Below are 20,094 nucleotides of genomic sequence, written 5' to 3' on the forward strand. Positions count from 1 at the left end.
CAACTCTGCTAGTGAGCATTTGAATATTTCAGGTTTGGAAATTTTGCTTTAGTAAAATGATCCCATTTTAATGGTGTTGGGGATCTCTTACCCATCATTCTCTCTACCAGCCACTGTACGCACTGTCATAACCTAACATGGTTGTTTTGTTTACCTCTTTATGCGTCACTGTGCCACCCCCACCTCTCAGCTCTCCTCTTTACCTTCTGTTTTTATTTTGGCTGAAAATTGGGATGGATTATTTCAACACATTTTCCCTTTATCCAGTTGGAAGCCAGTTTCAAGTGGAGAGGATTACGTTGTTAAATACATTTCCTTTTGGTACAAAGCTCCAAAGCCACAGACAAGTGAAAGGGGGCCCTGATGATAAGAAAATTGTGTCAAGTACACTACCTCACATACTTCAACACCCTCTCAGCTCCATTTTCCCTTTGTTTCCTACGCAACATTCTCAACAAGTGTAATTCCATGTAGTTCATTTTGTATTTGGAACTATTTTGACATCCAGTGGGGGTGATAAATTAGGTGCAAGCCGGCCCACTATGGCCTATGGTTGGCTGGAAAATTTGTGACAGACAAAAGATATTTTTTCCACCTGTGTAACATTTGAACACTCTTCTTCCTTGGTAATATTTTTTTTAAATAATAATAAAAATACTTATTTTCTCCAGTAGTCCTGCCAACATTATGAGGATAAAAAAACACACCAATATTGTTAATTCGGCAGTGTTTCAGGAGAGACTATGGCAAAGGGGGGCAACTCTTTGTTCTAGAAAGGTGGAAAGTAATGTGCAGATGTAATAGATTTGGTGCTGGGGGTGTTTGTGTAGTGTGTGTGGCAGCGGCATAGTGATGTCTCGCAAAGGTGATGTCATCTCATGGAAAGTGGGACCTCTATCTTTTTTGTGTCAGTGTGTACTTAATACTGGCTATTGTCCTTTGTTGAGCACCATTTGACTTCAGCCCTTATTATTGATTGGAGATTTTAACTGCTTATTAAGTCTTTCTCCATGGTTGTGTGTTTTTAAATACTTAAATGTGGATGTAAAGGTAACTTAAATGTCATATTCTTTTACACTACGTTCACCCATAGACTCAGTGGTTTATTTCTCTCTCTATGTCTCCACAGTATAACTTTGTGGGAAGAATCCTTGGTCCTCGGGGACTCACAGCCAAACAGCTGGAAGCAGAGACGGGATGCAAAATCATGGTGCGAGGAAAGAGCTCCATGAGGGACAAGAAGAAGGTAAGCTCATCAGCATGGCAGCGAACCCAGTGTGTTTAATGTCCTTTATCTCTTTATAACAATTGTTATTCATTAGATTAGATTCCACTCACCTGAAAAAAGTCTAACTTTATTTGACCAAACCAGGACACGCTTAAGCTCACCTTTGTACCTTTTTTGTATTGAGATACTACACAATAATGTGAAAGCAGCTGGGACTGCTGTCACACAAACCCATCCCACTATCCCTGTAGAAACACAAGGCAGACACACACTCAATTGAGGCCTGTTGGCTGCATTCTGACATATGATAGGACTGTGCAAAACGCTGTGCAGTGGAAAGTACAGAAGGCAGTAGTAAAGCAGATGTCTAAGGTCAGGGGGCAGCCTCTATTTCTGGACCTACTGAGCTGAGGTTGGAGACATAAAAGGCTAATGTTGTGTATCTATATATTCTGAGACGCAAGGGGTGAATTTGTGGAACAACCTGTTTGTGTTATTTTATCTGCAAATTGTGCATCTGGCCTTAAACAGCTACATCACAGCATTTGAAAATCCAGACTTTATTTCGCTGTTGAGAAATAATGCTCATAAAGGTCAGATCATGTTTGTTCGTCCTGTATTGCACTGCGTTCAGGTCAACCTCGTATGTCTTTTACGCCTACAAAGCTGATGTATGGCATATTTCAGCTGCCTTCACATTGAATTTTGAAACGCCATACAATTCAGCCAAAGCTGGCGATTAAATGGTAAAAACACCAACTTTGAGTGCTATAGCAACTTGCACACATCCCCAAGGGGCTCCAAAGTGTGTCAGATCAGATTGGTGATGTACTTTGAAGTTAGTGTGAGGACAAATTGACAGTTTTGAAAATTGTGGTATTTCAAGCATCTGTGCATGGTTTGCCCATGGGCTTCAGCTGTGCTATAATGGCTGCTTTTAGCCATTATTTTTTATTTTTTTCTGTTTTTGTTTTCTTCATTGACTGACACCTTTTGGAGTTGCATATTTGTTTTTTTATTTGTTTTTTAAATCTTATTGTCTGCACCTCCCAGTTACTCGGATTTGCCAGACAGTGGTGCTATATTCCAATTCATTAAGATAGGTCAGAAGAAGTGTATTTCATCCCTTGCCACATGGGAATCACCTCTACACATGGTCTCTCACGCACACAGTCCACAGTGCATTGTAACAGAAATGGGGTTCATACACACACAGACTTTAGAAGTTTTGTTTTAGCTCATTACATGAATCTTTCATTACCTTCATTATCTCTTACCGTCTTAGAAGTTAATGACATTTGTTAGGACAGGACCTGTCAAAGGCCCTGCGTAATTACTACCCTAACAAAGGCCCAGTACAGTTAAACACTTCTAAACACAGACGAGCAGGATCATTTCTTTACTTGGTGTCTCGGTATTGGGAATATCCCAGTATTTAAGATGTTTCATAAATCTGTCCTGGATGCTATTCCAGTTGTCCGTTATTTACGTTATTAAGTATTAAGTAAATTAAAATGTACAGATGGCTGTGTTGTTTTGCACACATCTTTGCAATTAAATTGTCAGCTTTCTACACAAGGCTTTATTTCTTTATTTGTCCTAAATTAAAACATTTTCCTTCCTCACTACCTTTTTGTCCCTTAACTTAGATGACGCTGGTGTCTGGTATACATATTTATAGTAACGTTGGTCTAAGCTAGGGAAAAATAATGGTCTGGCATCGCTGCCTCCTCTGTCAATAAATCTCAAGAATCACTAACTCGTTAGCTCCCTGTACTCCAAAATCCTTTGGATGTCCCAGGTGGTGTCATAACCGTGTCTCAGCCCCAGACAAAGCCTCAGCCGTCGCCTCCAGTCGCTGCATCCTCAACCTCAGTATTTTCAGCTTGATGCCCTGTGGCAGCAGAGGAAGCCGCGGGAGCAGCTTAGCCAGTGTGTTTATTCAGGATCCATTAGCGGCAGCGTTTTTATGCTCTCAATAATTCAGCTGGTTGCTCTCTCCTGGGCCGCACTGCCTGGCGGGGAGTCTGCTCACTGGAGCTATGCAGTGGGAGAGAGTCAAGCAGAGATTGAGGGAGGGAGAGAGAGACAGAAGCAGAATAAAAAGAAGAACAATGATGAGAGAAGAAAAACAGATCAAGTAGAAAATAAGGAGGAATGAAGCAGGTGAAGAGAAAAATGTGGTAATTTAAATCTCTTATCAAACTAGACCAAAATAATGCTTATCATTAGGGATATCCTGATCACAATTTTTTCACTCCCATTTTTTCCCTACATAATAGTTTATTCTGCACACCTAGCCTACACTTAACTTTCATTACAGATTTCCTTTGATTGTTTTTAATAACATTTTGTGAGCAAATTATTTTGACTGCTGTCATTTAATTCTTCCCACAAGTACTGTTTAAGCCTGCTGTCACCGAATGCTGTCCAGATATCCCAATCATTTTTAAACTAGCCTTTGCTTTGTTAGCATTAGACAGATGATGTATTTTTTCATAGTGGGCCTCTTATACTCTAGATTTTCTGTTTGTTAAAAAATTATAAATATACTTTTACTATAGTTGCTCATGTCAGGAGTCACACCAAGTCACTGTTGTGCTGTCATAGGAACTATAGTTGTTAAATGCAAACAAACTAATGTAGTAGATATCTAGAATATAAAAGACAGACAGAACCCAGCAGATATAAGATAAGTCATAATGCACAGTATGAAAATGGTGAAATCCCTTAACCCACCTGTGTCTGTGTGTGGGCGGGACTTGACATTCAGCTCAAATAATGGGAGAGGAGAGACGAACGCAGGGTAATAACCTGTCCCAAGACTGCACTTCACACTCGGATCAAACATGACCAAATATAAGGTATCTGTGAGTGTGACTGAGAGAATGCACTCCTGTAACCTCTGTAGATAGAGGCACTTGGTCATGTGTTTTTTGACACATTTTGAGGCATGATGGATCGTACTAATTCCATAGAGAGTACTTCTTTTAATGTGTTTATGACACCTCCACACTCAACCCTCTTCCAGTCTCTATTGGGGTTTTTTCATAGTTTGTTGTTAAATCTTTGTAAGGCTTTCTATTCTACCTAAAGTGATGAAGCTTTTATGCTCTGTCCTTTTTTGGTGATTGTCTCAACAGTTGAATGGAAAAAGTACTCCTCCTGGAGCCTTATTCCAATCAAATTTTTATCTAATGTGGCAGCTTGAGTCCCCCTGGTTTTCACTCTTTGAGTCATGCTTAATGCAAAACAACAGCAGAACAACAGCAATTAAATTACTGGTACGTTATATCGATCATTGCACCAAGTAGGAATGGGATTTCTCTAATTCTGTTTTGGCTACCACGCAATGTGAGATTACAGTTAGCAACAAACAGCAGTTTTAGTTTCAGCCGCACCAAGTGTTCAGACTGGGACTTTGAGAGATGCTTCATATGAAATGAATTTCCTTTTGATTTTTTGGGGTTGTTTTTTGCTGATTGTCCAAACACATGTGTGACATTGGAAATCAATATGTTAAACTTGATTGGCCTGTTGGCACTGCAGCAAGTCCAATTGTTTTGTTTAAAGTTTACGCCGATTTCTTTTCCCCCTCATCTCCGGGTTTCTGATTACGTGACCCAGTGCAGCTTGTTTCTTTTTTATTAAGTGTTTACAGGGAGTCATTATGTTGATGAGAAAAGCAGAGCAATGTCCAGGTGTTACCTTTGGTGCTTTAGGGATTATTGGGCTGGAAATGACTTTGAGAGAAGACGATGGTTTGATGGCAATTAATAGCATAAGGAATAGCTGCCGCTGCAATATTTAATCTATTTCTTCTTTTGAGGTGTGCTGTCGTAGGGTTCCTTTTTCAATCCTCACATTTAGGTGACCTGTTCAGGATTGCCCTCTGTTGTACTCAATCTGTCCTCTTTGTCCTTTTGATTGCGAAATTTCATTTAGTTATATTTAATAAAAAGTCAATCTTACCCAAAGCAATCATTGGACAAGACCAAAATCAAGAAGCATTAAAAAGTCATGCTTTATTTCCATTATCAATGTAAATCTTTTGGTATTATCGGTTTAACTTCAAAAGTACTCCTGAAGAATTTTAGAAAGTTGTGGTTTGTTTTATTTAATATTTCTTCATCATTGCTCTACAGCCCTGCTTGCCCTCTTTTGTCCTTCCATGCCCCTGCAACTCCCTACTGCACCTGTTTGGCCTGCTGGCATTTAGCCTCAGTTGCATTGACCCCAGTTGGGGATGTCCCATAGGATCAAAGGAGAAGGGACTGTTCAGAGTGGGAGAGGCAGAGTTGAAACAGTGCAAATAATTTAATTTGAGCGTTAAAATTGTGGCACCACATAGTCAGAAATCCTATTGAGGCAGCAGTGGTGTTATATTAAGTAGGACTGACCTTCAGCCACAACACATGGATTGAAAGCTGTGTGTGTGTGTATGTGTGTGTGTATATGTGTGTGTGTATAAAATACGTGCCCTTGAGCAATGCAATAAATTGCTTCCAGCTTCAGGGGTGCACCTGACCCTGTAGTTGTAGGGTGCAGGCGAAATGATGGTACCAACAGGATCTATAAAGAAGTACAAACTAAAAAAGGTGGGGTTTGAGGAAAACATGGTGTCGTCTATGTTGAGAATTGAGGCCTTAAAGTTTATTGGGCTCGAGCTGAGGAGTGTGAAAGCCAGCAGGCAAACAGGTGCTGTACAGATGATGGAAGTTTCCCTCTGATCCTATTCTTAGATCTTGTTTCTAGATGCAGTATCTGTGCCATTTATTCATGCTACATATTTTGGCAAACCAGATTACCCGCTGGTATGTGGTTATTGCCATGGCATTTGATGTCGGCCAGCGTGGACATTCTCTTCAAAGGCCTTCCTGGTATTTCCTTTAGCGCTCTCCTCACCTCCCCTCTATTTTCTCACCCTGCCTCCCCCTCCACTCTTCCTCATGTTTGTCATGCTGTCACTTTCTCTCAGAGGGCACACAGTGACCTTGTTCCCAGGCAGTCATGCTAGTGTGAGGTGTGGGTGTGTGTGCACTCATTTCGCTTTTCCCCAGATTTCTTCAATCATCAGTGATCCTAACCAAATCAGAATCTACCAGAGCACACATGCATTTATATATCTAGCATGTGCTTTCATCCACTGCAGTGCATACAGAGGCAGCCGTTTATGGCCTGTCTGTCTGTGTCCCCTCTAGAAAATGCTGAGTCACCTTCTAGTCCCCATGTCCCTTAATAGGCCATAAGCAAACAGCTATGGTGAAATAATGGCCTGACTGAAACTAGGCCCTGTGTGGAAAAGGGGAAAAACGAGAGAGGAATATTGAACTTGTGCGTGTGTGTGTGTGTTACAAAGAGCAGTGCCATGGCAACAGGTCTCTGTGGAGTAGAAAGCAGGTGGGTGGCACTCCGCTCAAGTTCTAAGCTTTGTGTGTGCGTGCACCCTCTCACTTTGTGGTGCTCCTTGAGCGTACTGAAATCATGTCAGGTGGACCCCCCTGCAGAGCGCCGCAATGCATTGTTTGTAATTACACACCCTCACAGAGGCTCACTACTCACAAATGAGCAGTGAGTCTGAACTTGAGGTGGTTTGTATGGGTGGGGTTAAATATCAGTGTTCATCAACAGTCTGTGCAAACCTGCACCAACAGCAGGAGGGGAGAAAGCTGGGATGCAGTTCATTGCTTGAGAGACTGACCTCCTTTTGGAAAAGAAAACCGCACTTCTGATTTTGAAATATTTTTGAGTTCCGTTCCTTTTGACATTCCTGTTTTGTCAGATATGAACACTGTAACATTATAAATCCTGTTTTGATGTTTTAATGTGGTGTCACACATCAGAGAATCTGAGGTTGTGTCTTTTTCAAACAACCTAGACCTCATCTCCTCACCTCAGGGGGAAGTAGTCGGCTTTCAAACCACTGGCTTTCATGGTTGTACAGTGACATGCGATACAACCTCAAAAGCTTTTTAGAGCGCTCTGTCTGCTCGCTGCTTTTACTGTCAGCGGGGCAACCAGAATAGGGGGGGGAAAGTAGCTCTGCAAAATGGGGAAGCGTGTTTTAAAAAAATGTGAGGCTACTCCATATTTGTTTCTACATATCCCATTTTGCCTTTTCAGATAAGAGTAAGGTGTGATGGGGCTTTTCACAGAGGCACCCGAAAACCTTAAAATGTCTCGCACCATTTCTCAACCTCAGTGTCCCCAATTCAAATCATGAAACGCTTCCTATTTAACCACGTTGAAAGGCTATTGAGCAGTGGTGTTGGTTTTGAATACAGCCCATTTTGCCTTTCAGGTATTGCTAGTGCTACAATTTGGCGCCCTCTGAGTGCTTTGGCGCTGCCTTTTCAGGAGGGAAAACGACTCCCTGAGAGAGCTATTGTTAACCAGACAGCACTGTCCACGCAAACACAAGTCGAAAACAGAGGCACGCGTTTCACACACAATCCTGTGGCACTTTACACCATATCCATATATCATAATCGCATTCCTACGAATACGTTCGTGTGGCTTAAAAAATCCCCATCCATCTTACTCTGATCCCTCCACCCAATCATCCTTCACTGATATTAATTGCTGCAGGCTAGCTGTCGTCTTTGTCTCTGTAAAGCGAGGGATCTATTAAAGAAGGGTGTCCTTTCAAAGTTAAAGCTAAAGAGCTGACTAAAGGGCCGCTCCTGTCATCCCACTTCTCATCACAGGGCCCTGTTGTCCTCTGTGTATGCCTGCCTCTCGCCTCCGCTTCCTCTGATATGCTGTGTTACTGTACTGGTGCTCCAGCTCACCCACACTGTCACATTCACTCACCGTCTCCCTCTCTCGCTCTTTCTCTGTCCAGGAGGAGCAGAACAGAGGGAAGCCGAACTGGGAACACCTAAACGAAGACCTTCATGTCCTGATCACAGTGGAAGACTCGCAGGCCAGGGCTGAGATGAAGATGAGGAGAGCAGTGGAGGAGGTCAAGAAGCTCCTCGTACCTGCTGTGAGTACATGCCCCACACACAAGCTCATTTGCACACATCACACACACAATGGTAGCTGCCTATGGCCTTATAAGTCATTTAATGGTCTTTACAAGTAATGCCATTTGGGTTTCCAAGGAAGATAACACAAAGGACATTACTGAGCTCTGATTTCCATTTTCAGCTGTCTTAGTCCAAACAACAGCATAATGAGGCTACATATGGTACACCAGCTCTATCCCACTGTTAGCATCCTGTTTACTTCCATATATAGACTAAAGGAACAGGTTGGCCGTACCCCCAGTGGAGTGGAAAAACATAGCTAGCTGCACACACCTCCTGTGACTGCCATATTTCATCTCTGCCTCCCCTCTGCCCCAACTTCCTCATAGGCAGTGCCACTGGTGATGGCTGCTGGTAGTTTATTTGGCATACGATGTGTATTTTCCCTGTTAACTGTGGTGACCAGGTGGACATGCCAGCTGAAGGCCCAGGTTTTCCATCAGGTGGGAGTGCACAGGGCTTGGTGGTCTGCGGAAATGAGGCAAGCTAATGCCAGGCACGCAGTGTTACTTGAATCACAGTGTTGTTAAGCTTCTTTCCTTTATGCTCTTTATCCCTTAAATGCAGAATTATGTTTGTTATGCGTGTGTGTTTCTTTCACTTTGGGAGAAACAAATGCATCAAGGACTATGTTTGCCCTAGATATAGCCGCATTAAAATGTATCACCTTATTTATCAGTAGCTGATTTATGATGCTTTTTGCAACCACTGGGCAAGTGACCCCTTTATTATAAACAAATACACAAAAGTAGATGAGGGCAGGAAAACTGAACAGCCAAATTGTGGAATGAATTATTATAATTATATGCACACAAAGAGTTTAATCTGAAAACATGGAAAAAGGTCACATGAAAATGAAGGTTAACTTTATTTGTGCCATGAATTGCAACATTTTGTTCAGGTTATCTAAGATCTGACACGAGGTGCTAACATGCCAATGGTCTCCTGTCCCGTATGATCGTTCCTCCCTGTCTGTCTCAGAGAGGCCGTAGCCCAGCCTGACAGAGTGGAAAGCACTTCGATTCATGTCCTCTTGTTTAAGGATTGCTTGTCTCCGTTCAGCCTGCCTGTCACTTCTTTAGGCACTTGTGTTGTGTTGGTTCAGATCTCCACAGCCTGTATGTACACACACAGGATATTGACACACTTTTACATGCACACAAGCACACAAATATGTGCGTGCGCACAGAATCTTGAGGATGAAACCATCTCTGGAAGCGGCAGCCTTCTAAATAGTGATTCAGAATGAGTCACTTTAACACACACGTAGACACATACACAACAAAACCCGTTTGGCATCCTTTTTAAGTCAATGACAGCTCTCTGCTCCACAAAAAAACCCACAAAAAGCTTCCTCACTAGGAATCTCTGTGCATTTTGCAGCCTGAAAAATACATTTAAGATGGTCTGGTGGTGATTCAGAACCATTTATTGGGTTAAGGAGAAGCTCTCCTCTTTTATTTCTCCAACAGAAGGAAGCAGCTTTGAGCTCTTTTGAGACACTAATGAAATTTTTCTCATAAAAAAGTTTCACTCTACCCTTAATTCAAATAAGAGTTTATAGAGCTTATTAATGAGCAGCTGCTGTCCACCAAAGGCCATTTTTCTTCAAGCAGGGCATCTTTGTTCATATAAACATAATGAAAAGATCCTTCCATTAGATAGACATACAGCAGTGTTGTTGTGGGTTCTCCTGAGCTTGTCAAGTTCACCTTTGAAATGCTTTGATTCTAAACGCATAAAATGTTCAGACTTATTTATAATACAAGACTATTTGTCTGGTGTGTGTGTGTGTGTGTGTGTGTGTGTGTGTATTATTTATTTTTTACTCCAAAGTATATTTTCAATGAATATTTGCATTTGAAAATATTTTGGTTCTTGAATCAATACCTGATTACCTAATTTGTATTGATAAGAGTAACAAAGCTTACATTAGGAGCCAGACTCTTAATGCACATGACCTAAATGGCCTGTCACTTGCCTAGGGTATGACTAGTTTAAATGTCAATAGAAGTGACGTAGTTTCAGAATTTGTGTCTAGTAGTCCTCTCCCTAAATGTTGGTTGATGCATTATCTACCCATGAACCCCTTTGGCACTATATTTTCTTCATGTCATTGCATGCATGTACACACGAGTGGGTTGGCAGTCGCGCTGGCTGGCAGTAATGCCTTTTTATCATGCTAAACTAGATTGGATTAAAGTATGGTCACACTGGGTACACGTTATTCTAATGAAGGGCATCTTTTCCGCATTTGGCAGTGTAAAATCGCCTTTATTAAATTGCACAGGAAACAAAATGAAGTCATGGTTTTTATTCCCTTTCGAGGAACAGACTTTACTTGAAGAGGACGCAGCTGCAGAAGTGAAACAAAGAGGAGAATAGTGATAAGTAGGGATGGGGATCGTTAATTTTTATTTATCGATACCCTTATTGAGACTGCTTAATGATCTGAATGTTTAGCGATACGACTATTGATACTTTACTATTATTTGGTAAGACCATCCCCAAAGGGTATGAGGTATGCCTGCACGGTGTGAGGAAAAATATTCAATGTGCGATAACGTTGTCAGATATTGAGATGACAAATGACTTGTGATAAATTAGCATATATTCAAGTGTCCATATTAGCTGCCTGGTTTTTGTTGTTTTAAATATTTTAAATAGCTAATTTTTTTAAATACAGCAACATTAATGTTTACAAAAGCAAAGTCACTATATATAAACTCATAATATCTGACATATTGAGGGACTATTGACTCCACTATTGAGAAAGAATTAAAAAACTCAGTCTGTATCTGACCTTCCGCATCTTCCTCCTTTCTACTGTTATTCACTGCCTGCAGGTGACGTTACCTGGTAGAAGGAGGAGCGGCTGGCTGGTATGAAACATACACGATGTAGGAGATGACAGAGAGCAGCAGAGGTAGCAGCCTGATGATCATTAGTCCTGGGCCCATTTAATACCGCGTTTCGGTGCTATCATCAGAAACATTAGTTTTCTTATCCATCGCGTTTCAAGATAAATCAGATTTGACTCTCGAGACCCGCTAGTCTCGATAGCAGTATCGATAAGCTCAGAACTTATGATTTTCGGCTTTTGAGAAATGTTGGAACCGGGTCCTTTTAGAGCCGGGTCTCGATCCCTATCCCTAGTGATAAGCAACTTGCTGTTTTGTCTGCAAACCTGCTGGTAAATTGAAGTTAAATGCTTTATAATGATTTTTTGCTTTTAAATATTATAACTAACACTTGGGATTAGGAGCGAGGAGGTCTGGCATGGAAAAACCTATACTTAACCAGCTAAGCTTAACTCCCATTGATGTAACAGTCAGGCTATTTTGTTTATTTATGTTGAGAGAGATGTGTTCAAAGTCACTAAACTATCTAGCTGCATTTTGCAATAACAATGTTCACTTTTTACATTTTTCAGAAAGCTTTGTTTTAGATGTAATGTAAGGTTGCAGATACAGTACTGTGTTTTGTCTGTGTCTGAATCCATCAACATTTAAGTGGTTGACATGTTAGCTGAGCAAATTTTGACCTGTTAATGGTTGCTCTTTACTCAGAGGTTGATTGACAGTTTGAAGAAGGTACTGGTGGGAAGTGTTAAAGGTTCACACTTGTTCCCCTTTGCCCTCTGTAGTGCTCTTTTGCTTCCTAGATCTGAACTCTTCAACTCTCCACGAACTGGGAGCAGAGGAACATCAGTGAGATGAGAAAGACAGGGAGGAGGGAAAGAGATGGGTGGGAGAGCCTGATTGAGCTACTCTTTCAAGTGTGGATTTACTCCACTGATCCTGCCCCTAGTACACACACTACCATACACTACCACACACACATACACAGAAAAATACTTCCACATGCATGCACACACACACATGCACTGACTAAAATTCTCCTCTCATCCTTTGAGTCCTTGGTTAAGGCCCTCAAACGTAGCCAGCAGCAGAGCCCCACTGCACTTTAGGTAACCTCCACTCAGATACTTTAAGAGCTGTATGCATAAACCCTGTCTGTCCCATTCCACTTCCATTTCTGCCCCTAGAATAGCTGGAGAACAATGATGATTGACCAGTAGACCGGTATTGTCCTGCAATTTACAGCAGATCCCGTCAGTTTTGAGGGAGACATTGACTGTACATGCCATGATTATGTGGAATGACATTGCCATCGCAAATAAGTATTGGCTCTCAGCTGACCTGTTTAAACAGACACCCGCTCAAGTTCAAATCCATCTGAATTACTGCCATGTGTGTTAATGATCTTCCACTCCCCATATCAAACAAAGCTTTGACCTTGATTTTGATTTTTACCTGAGGCAACTGAGACAAAAATGCCTGCTGTGACGACATTGATTGGGATATAGCCACAAGTAAAACATTCCTTACTGTTTCACCATAAGCTGTGCAGCAGCAGTTGTCTGAGTGAGGTAGTGTAGATTTACTTTTTAATCCCCCAATAATTATGTTAGTCGAGAGATGCATTAAAATCATGTTAATGTACAATTTAAATGCACAGAATGTTATACAGAGTGGGGGTTGGTTGAGAAAGGAATTGGGCAAGACACAAAAAGTAGGGTATCTTTTACATTTTAGTAGCCTTTTGGGCTCTGATAAAAACCTGACAAGCCTCTTCCTATACTGGTTAACTGGCTTAACCACAGTCAAATTAAACTACCATCCTTGCCCACCATGTGTGCTTTCTGCACAGTGGTTAAAGGTAGTCTTGGTCTTTTGGTGTCATGTAGGTAACGAGCAGCGATGTGATCGCTCTGTTTGACAGCTTATTTAGAATTATCGCTGATCCTCTCTTTCTGCAGGAAGGCAATGGCAGATGTGACGATAGATGGGTGAAGCTGAGATTGTATTTGTGTCCCCACACACATTTTTCTTCTGGTTGGCTGTATTTCTGTTTTTTGTGTCTATTTGTATATTTAAGCACGTGTGTGTGTGTGTGGTGATTGACAGGTGTATGCACTGGGCATTGTTAAGGATATAATAAATTCTCCTTGGTTCCCTCAGGTCACAGCTGCGTTTGAAGGCTTATGGGAAAATGACAGACAGGTAGACAATTGAACACAGCCATCTGAGACCAGACAAAGACCTTGTGCGTAGGTAACCCCAAGTCCTTTCACCTAAAAACAACGTTTCCTATTAGATATTAAGAGTTCTTTTTAGGCGTCCCTTTAAAGCATTCTGCATTTTGTTTTTCTAGGATTTGTCTTCGGTAATAAAATGATGGTATTGTTCAGGGTGCAGTGGCTTTGGCCTTTGCATTTCAGTTGTGATATTGCTGGTCTAGAAAGTGAATCAGTGTTCCCCACAGGATGACAGTGTACTGTGGCCGGGGGGTTATATGAAGAATACATTACCTTATTTATAGAAGGTCATTTCATATTTTGCCATTTTAATTCTACTTAATTCTCGACCCTATTTTAGTGTTTACTCCTAAACCACTTTAAAGTACTCACCTTGCGTTTCCCTTCAATCGTCATTCTTTTCTCTACACATGCACGCACACCTAATCTAACTGAACACCACCGGCTTGCCCCACTTCTTTCTTTTTCTTTCTGCTTGTAGGCCTATCTTCTGCTCTGTTGACTGTTTTTGTCATCATTATGTTTTATAAAGTCGCCCAATAAACACAACTCGCGTTTCCATTTCCACAGCAGCAGGTGAGCCGTGGACGTTTATTACGTAATGATGTAGCCTATCAAACCAACGTTGTACCTGATGTCACCTGCACCCAACCAGGTGTATTGACAATTGCTTTTCCTGGTCCGTGCTTTTAAAATATCCACCATGTCTGGAAGCTTGAGATAATGCTATGTACACTGCTCTACATCTGATTCAGTGCAGTGACTGCTGGCACTCGCCGCAAGGTCCCTACAGTACATTAAAAGAGTTAGCAGACTAACATTGAATCTCTTAACACACGCACATACACAGACACACTTTTATAGAGCACCTGAGAATCTGGAAAGGTTAGGTTTGAAGGGAGAACGGCACAAAGAGAAAGAAAGAGCTAGTTGGCACAAGGCACGTTGGCCCTGGAGAGCCAAGTGCATGTCTCCCTGAATGGAACCGGTCATGGCTGAGAACAAAGTCAGCGTGGTAGCAGCCTGAGCAAACCAGATGCCTCGAGCACTCCTCTCCATTTCCAATACGGTGGGAACCCAGTCCTGCTTGAGCTTAGTCCTCCCCCTTGTGCCCCATAACCCACTTTTTCCCTCCATCCTTCTTTTGCCCCTTTTTGAAAGTTCGGTTTTAGTTTTTTTGTTTAGTGTTTTTTTACTTGTGTAGTTCTAGTCCACATTATGGAAATAGGAGATTGTTTCATTGCTTCACTTATCTTTTTTCAGATTTATGAATGTGTTGGCACTGGATAGCAAAGTGAGAGCTCTCTATCCCTTGCTGTGTGTGGCTCTCCAATCTCATTCTAATCCTTCGAGGCCAATACTAAGTTTCTCTTTTGGGCAAACCTCTATGCCTGCTGCTTTGTTGTCATATTCTGCTCCCCTGAGCCTTCGGTCTCTCCTCAACTCTCTCTCTATATATTTTCTTTCCTTTCTCTCTCTCTGCAAAGGACCACCTTTGAGGAAGAACATACAGTAGATGGTGTTTTTGTAAAAGCCAGACAGATGGACTTTAATGGACGCCAAGTTTGGCGATCTGCAGGGTGTTGTGTCTGTACTCGCCAGTATGCATCCGGCTTGGCAGAGTGCTACAATGGCAGCACCATCAGAACCACTCAGACAGGAGAGGCACAGGCGTAGAGAGAAGATGATGCAGAACATGCAGAGCTAGATTTAAACAGTGGAAGTCTGTTCGAGGCAGCAGTGTACTGACTTTGCAATCAATAAACACCCCCTTTTTGTTTTTCTTTCTCTCGTTCTAGCTCTCACTCTCCCCTCTACTTTGTGTCAGCAGTGTCTGACAAATGAGTACAAAACACCATCTGGCTGCATCCATCCATGTGTGCCTCTCCAATTAATGATGTTTATTCTGTTAGGCCTACCTATCACTACCATTCTCCTCTTATTTGCTCTTAATTTACCCCCCCCCACTGGATTACAGTGCAGCATTCTTCTTATTCTTTTATTCTATGAGCATTATCAATCCAAGCTTGAAGGCCTGCTCTGATTTTAAGAAAAAAAAAAGTGTTTTAATCCCGAAAGGCGTTTGCACTGTACTCGTTTTTGTTTTTTTTCCCTTGTCGCAGGGACGTTCTCCTTCGTGTGATACCATTAGTGAGTTAGCAACTTTGACGTGTTGCCAGAAACATATCCGATCACTACTGAGAAATGTCGGACCACTGCTTTCGTCTTATCGACTTGTCCGTTGTTGTATATCAGTAGGAAACCGAATTGTTCCCAAACAGAAGACCTTAATAATAAGGGAGGGTCTTAAAGCTCTGGCTTCTCTGCACTGGCCGTGATGCTTAAATCACTAGTTGCTTGTGTAGCACCGCAAGGCGGTGATTTGGTCCGCCACTTAATATGTCAGTGTGGAAACTCGGAATTTACGTATGTCCCACACTAAACAAGCCTAATATATGATGTTAAAGACTGCATTCGGTGCACATGTGCACCGTTCCGAAAGTCCTGTACCAAAACGGTCCGGTACGAATACACGTACCGTTACTCTCCTAATATTCAGCCGTATCCGTAAGAACCCTTACATTTCTCATTGAGCCTGGATGATTGGCTTCTGAATGCCTTTGCCTGGACTTGATGCTCATTACATTTGTGCTTTTAAAGGCAATGGTCTGCAACAGGTGTTGTCTTCTATAGTGTGATTCACTTAAAACTGCACATTTGTGGTCATAGTGTGCAGGAGATTATGTGTTTTTGGCTAAGAAGTTGATAAAACTATCTTGTATGTTTCAATTACTCCTGGACATCTTTGATTACACCGTTGTTTATTGCCTTTAACCTAGCTGTACGGCCTCCAGTACAGAAACACACAAACAACTATATATATTTATATAGCGATATATTTATGCCACCGACCAAATTGCTTCAATACCAACAAGTACTGAGATATGCCCTCTCATTCCGTACCAAACTTTGATATCTAAAGTAAACCTCATCAGCGTCAGCGAGCCAATACGCATATAGCACGCTTGTACCAAAATCTAACAATTCTGGTGATTGGCTGTCTAATGTTACACGTCGTAGAGGCATGGGGGAGCTTTGAGCTTTCTCCTTTTGAAGTAAGTAATTGTACCATAATGTGTAAGTCAAGGTATCAGTACCGGTATCAAAAGTGTTTTAACGAATCCCAGCCTTACTTGCAAATTTTATTATCTCACTATGCCAGCCAGCTCAAGTAGGTTTAGAGGCATTGCTGGCAGGCGGGCAGTAGGTAGATAGTTTTAGTCAACCTGGCAGCCTCTCTGTCTCCCTAGGCTGTTATTAACTTCATCAGGCTAATGAAGGAGTTGGATTGGATCATATTAACCTCCTGATCTCCACCCAGAACACTACTGTTACAACAGGCTGAACTGTTCTTTTCTCTGTGTGTGTGTGTGTGTGAGAGAGAATGGTGAGCCCAACCCACCTGCACGTAGACTCTGCATCTCCCACATGAATGTTAATCATCTTTTTAATTGGCTTCCTTGACTTGGTGACCCCTACTTGAGACGACAAGACTGCATCACTGTACTCCTCTTTCAGTGCTGCTGTGCTGTTTTCTTACTCTGCCTCTAGTTAGTGTGTGTGTCAGTGTGTGTGTGTGTGTATTTTTTTGGCTTCCATTCACTCTCAAACAGTAGAGATTGGAGCAGGCCTGGAGTCTGGATGATCTTTGACTCCCAGCCATCCTCTTGTCCTCCACTTTCATCATTATCCATCTTCACACCCTCAGACTCTTTGTACTAATTTATTTGGTCCCTATATGCCCTGCTAATACATCTGAGACAGGTACTTCACATCCACCTATTGAAACTGTGTAACCAGAGAGCAGTAGGGAGCAAACAGTTAAATATAAATTACCCCTGATTAATGATCTACAGGTGATAGGTGGGTAATTGGAATTGAACACTTAAACTGTTTTACTACAGGAAACAAATATGTGGCTTTTCTGACACACATTCAATATCGATTACAACTGCATGTCATTTGATTGGTTATTGTGCGAGAAGTGACCATAATTGGCCGTGTCAGATTAAATAGTATTTATTCAAGCATGCATGAAGACATTTGTCTACTACCCTTCTAAAAGCCTTTCTTCATGAATTTCTTGGTTACGCAAATTAACTGGCAAACTTAGGTCCAGCAGCCACTCTTCAACTACACTCCAGACACCACAGCAACAATAAAATGCTTAATTCCTCTGGCCTGAATGTTGGCATTAGCTTCAAACACCTGAGAGGAAGACCCTGACTGGCAGCCCAGTACAGACTGTGTTGAATATAAACACACACAAAACCAGTCAAATCACACAGAAGACCCACACAAAAACACACAACTATTGGCAATCTGGGAGCTATTTTTACCTGGGCCTTACCTCTGTACCTCTGAGAGAGTAGGAGAGGACAAAATAGAATATTTTTGTATTTACCAGCTGAGAAATGTGAGGGAAGGGAAGCCACCATCTATTCTCTTTGGTAAGTCTCGTTAGAAGACCGGGGTGGTTGGCACATATTGTATATTTCACTTATATTGTTTGCATACTTTTTATTTTGCTGGTTTTCTTTTTAACCAGCAAATATGTTTTCACTTCTTCCCCTTAATTGGGATGGTTTCTCTGAATGAACATGATAATACAGAAAGAAAGAAAAAACATATTTTTGTAACACTACCCTTTCTTGTGGTTCAGTGCATGATGTATATGGAAAAGACATCTCTTATATATGATAGCCCCATTCTTATGTGTTTTGTACTACCCTCTTCTCTGATTTTTCCTTGCTTTCTGTCTACCCGTCTTTCCCCACCCACCCCCCATTTGTCCTTTCTCTTTTCTGTTTTTGTTGTGTATTTGCCCTCTCCTTTGCTGTCCACTGCTCTCTTTCTCTCTCTCCGGGTGATTGAGGGGACAAGCCATTCTGCACTCTCTTCCATTACCTGAAGGCCACCACATCCTGTTAACAACATCCAGGTTACAAACCACAGAAAAGGCTGTAGCTATCTGCCTCAACTATGCCAGTCACACACTTGTACACAAAAAAGAAGCATGGTGGAGGGTCACTGCGTGGAAAGGATATGCCTCAAAAGCCTCTGTTACGTGTTTGGACCCAATTTTAATTATTCCCAAGTTGCACACATTCCTCTGGTCTGAGCTTGTTATTGCTGTTCTACATACGGTAACTATTGAGCTTCTTTCCGAGTGTGCCTAATCTGGTCTTGGCCCAAGGGTTCCTCCCCTGCCATCCCTCCTCTCCACATTTCCATCTGCCCATCCCTCCTCATCTCTAGCTCTATGGCTCTCCTGGGGGTAGACAGGTGGTTCCAACCTAAAGAAACAGTACCCCTGCAGGGAACAACCTGCCTAATCCTGGCCACCTTCCCTGATCTTGTTCTCCTCCTCTTTAATTTCCTGGCCCTACGACTGAAAGACAGGCAGACTTTTTCAGCCAATCAGGAAAGACTTGGCCACTCTGCCTCGTAATATGTTGAAACGCATAAAAAAACAGCAATCTACAGCAGGCACGATCAGATAAAGCTGCATGCCATTTAAATAAATGCTAATTATCATAACATAACTTCTAACAATTTAAAGCATCCAAACAAAGAAGCAGTGGCTTTGTGATCATGTTAGTGATTGTGTTTAATTAAGATAGACAGAATATCTTTTGTCTGTGCAGGGGCAGAGTTATAGTATGCTCATTAGTTGTTGTGGGGTTTGTGTTTCAGAAATGTGTTTGCAAGCACATAGTGACATAAGTACAAGAAAAGAGGCAGTGTGACTTTGAATTCCACTCTGCCTGCTGTTCTCCTCATCAGGAGTCTGCTCACGGAGTCAGCCACAGGAAATGGTGAAAACTCTAAAGCGGGGGGGGGGGTTCAGATTGTAATAACATTTGTGCTGAATGGCATCTTTCATCTCCTTCCTCACATTCCCTCACTTGTTTTATCCCTCAGTCATTGACAGTTGGGGGAGGGTTAAATAGTAAACTAGTAAGTTAGATTTAATTTGTTACTATGGGCTTGACCTTTAAGCATGCTGCACTTATCCTAGTTATAGAATATTCAGCAGCTCTAACTGCTTAAAATATCCACATATATATTTTTGATCGATCAACAGTTCGATCAAATAATACAAAGTATTAGTGATTACAAAGTGTAGTCTGACTACTTAAACAAGCCTAAATGTTAAAAGGCTAGAGTGAAGGAGACTGCTGCCAATTCACTTATTGTCAGTGATAGCTCTGTGTCCTCAAGTTATGAAACGTCACCCATGGTCCTGAACCAAACCCCAGCCTCATCATGCTGCAATTAGCACTTTCTCTTTTGCACTCTCTCTTGAATTCTTCCTTCCCTTACTTCTCCTTGAAACATCATCCTGCTGCTAATCCATCTCTTTCATTTCTCCACTCTAAGGGGAATTAGTCCTGTTCCTTCTTTTGTCTCATTCATTTTGAGTTTTAAGTCAGCCAAGATCCCCTGTGAAGGTGCATTCTATGTACACAGGCCCTGTGCACCACTTACAATATTGCCTTACCCACTTGTACGGCCCTTTTAAAAAAAAAAAATAATAATAATTTCATTCACACATGCACTTTGATCCCCAACCACCCAGGTCTCTCACATCATTGTAAAATAGCTTCCTTCCTAATCCACCTGGTTGTGCTAGGCTCCTCAAGGGGGGTTTTCAAGTGTCCTAATACAGT

The 20,094-nt window shown here is 41.8% G+C and overlaps 1 protein-coding gene across 8 annotated transcripts in view; it reads left to right on the forward strand.

Moving 5' to 3' along the window:
* Positions 1-20,094, forward strand: part of qkia (QKI, KH domain containing, RNA binding a) — a 74,326-nt gene that overhangs the window by 39,833 nt on the left and 14,399 nt on the right. For all 8 annotated transcript variants that reach the window (XM_038729392.1, XM_038729396.1, XM_038729391.1 and 5 more), the window contains exons 3-4: positions 1,130-1,246; positions 8,073-8,216. In XM_038729392.1, the coding sequence (XP_038585320.1) occupies positions 1,130-1,246; positions 8,073-8,216 (261 nt within the window). The remainder of the gene's footprint in view (positions 1-1,129; positions 1,247-8,072; positions 8,217-20,094) is intronic.

This window comes from Micropterus salmoides, unplaced genomic scaffold, assembly GCF_014851395.1.
Source record: "Micropterus salmoides isolate LMB-PRFRI ecotype aquatic unplaced genomic scaffold, ASM1485139v1 Ms_hic_scaffold_19, whole genome shotgun sequence".
Taxonomy (NCBI): domain Eukaryota; kingdom Metazoa; phylum Chordata; class Actinopteri; order Centrarchiformes; family Centrarchidae; genus Micropterus; species Micropterus salmoides.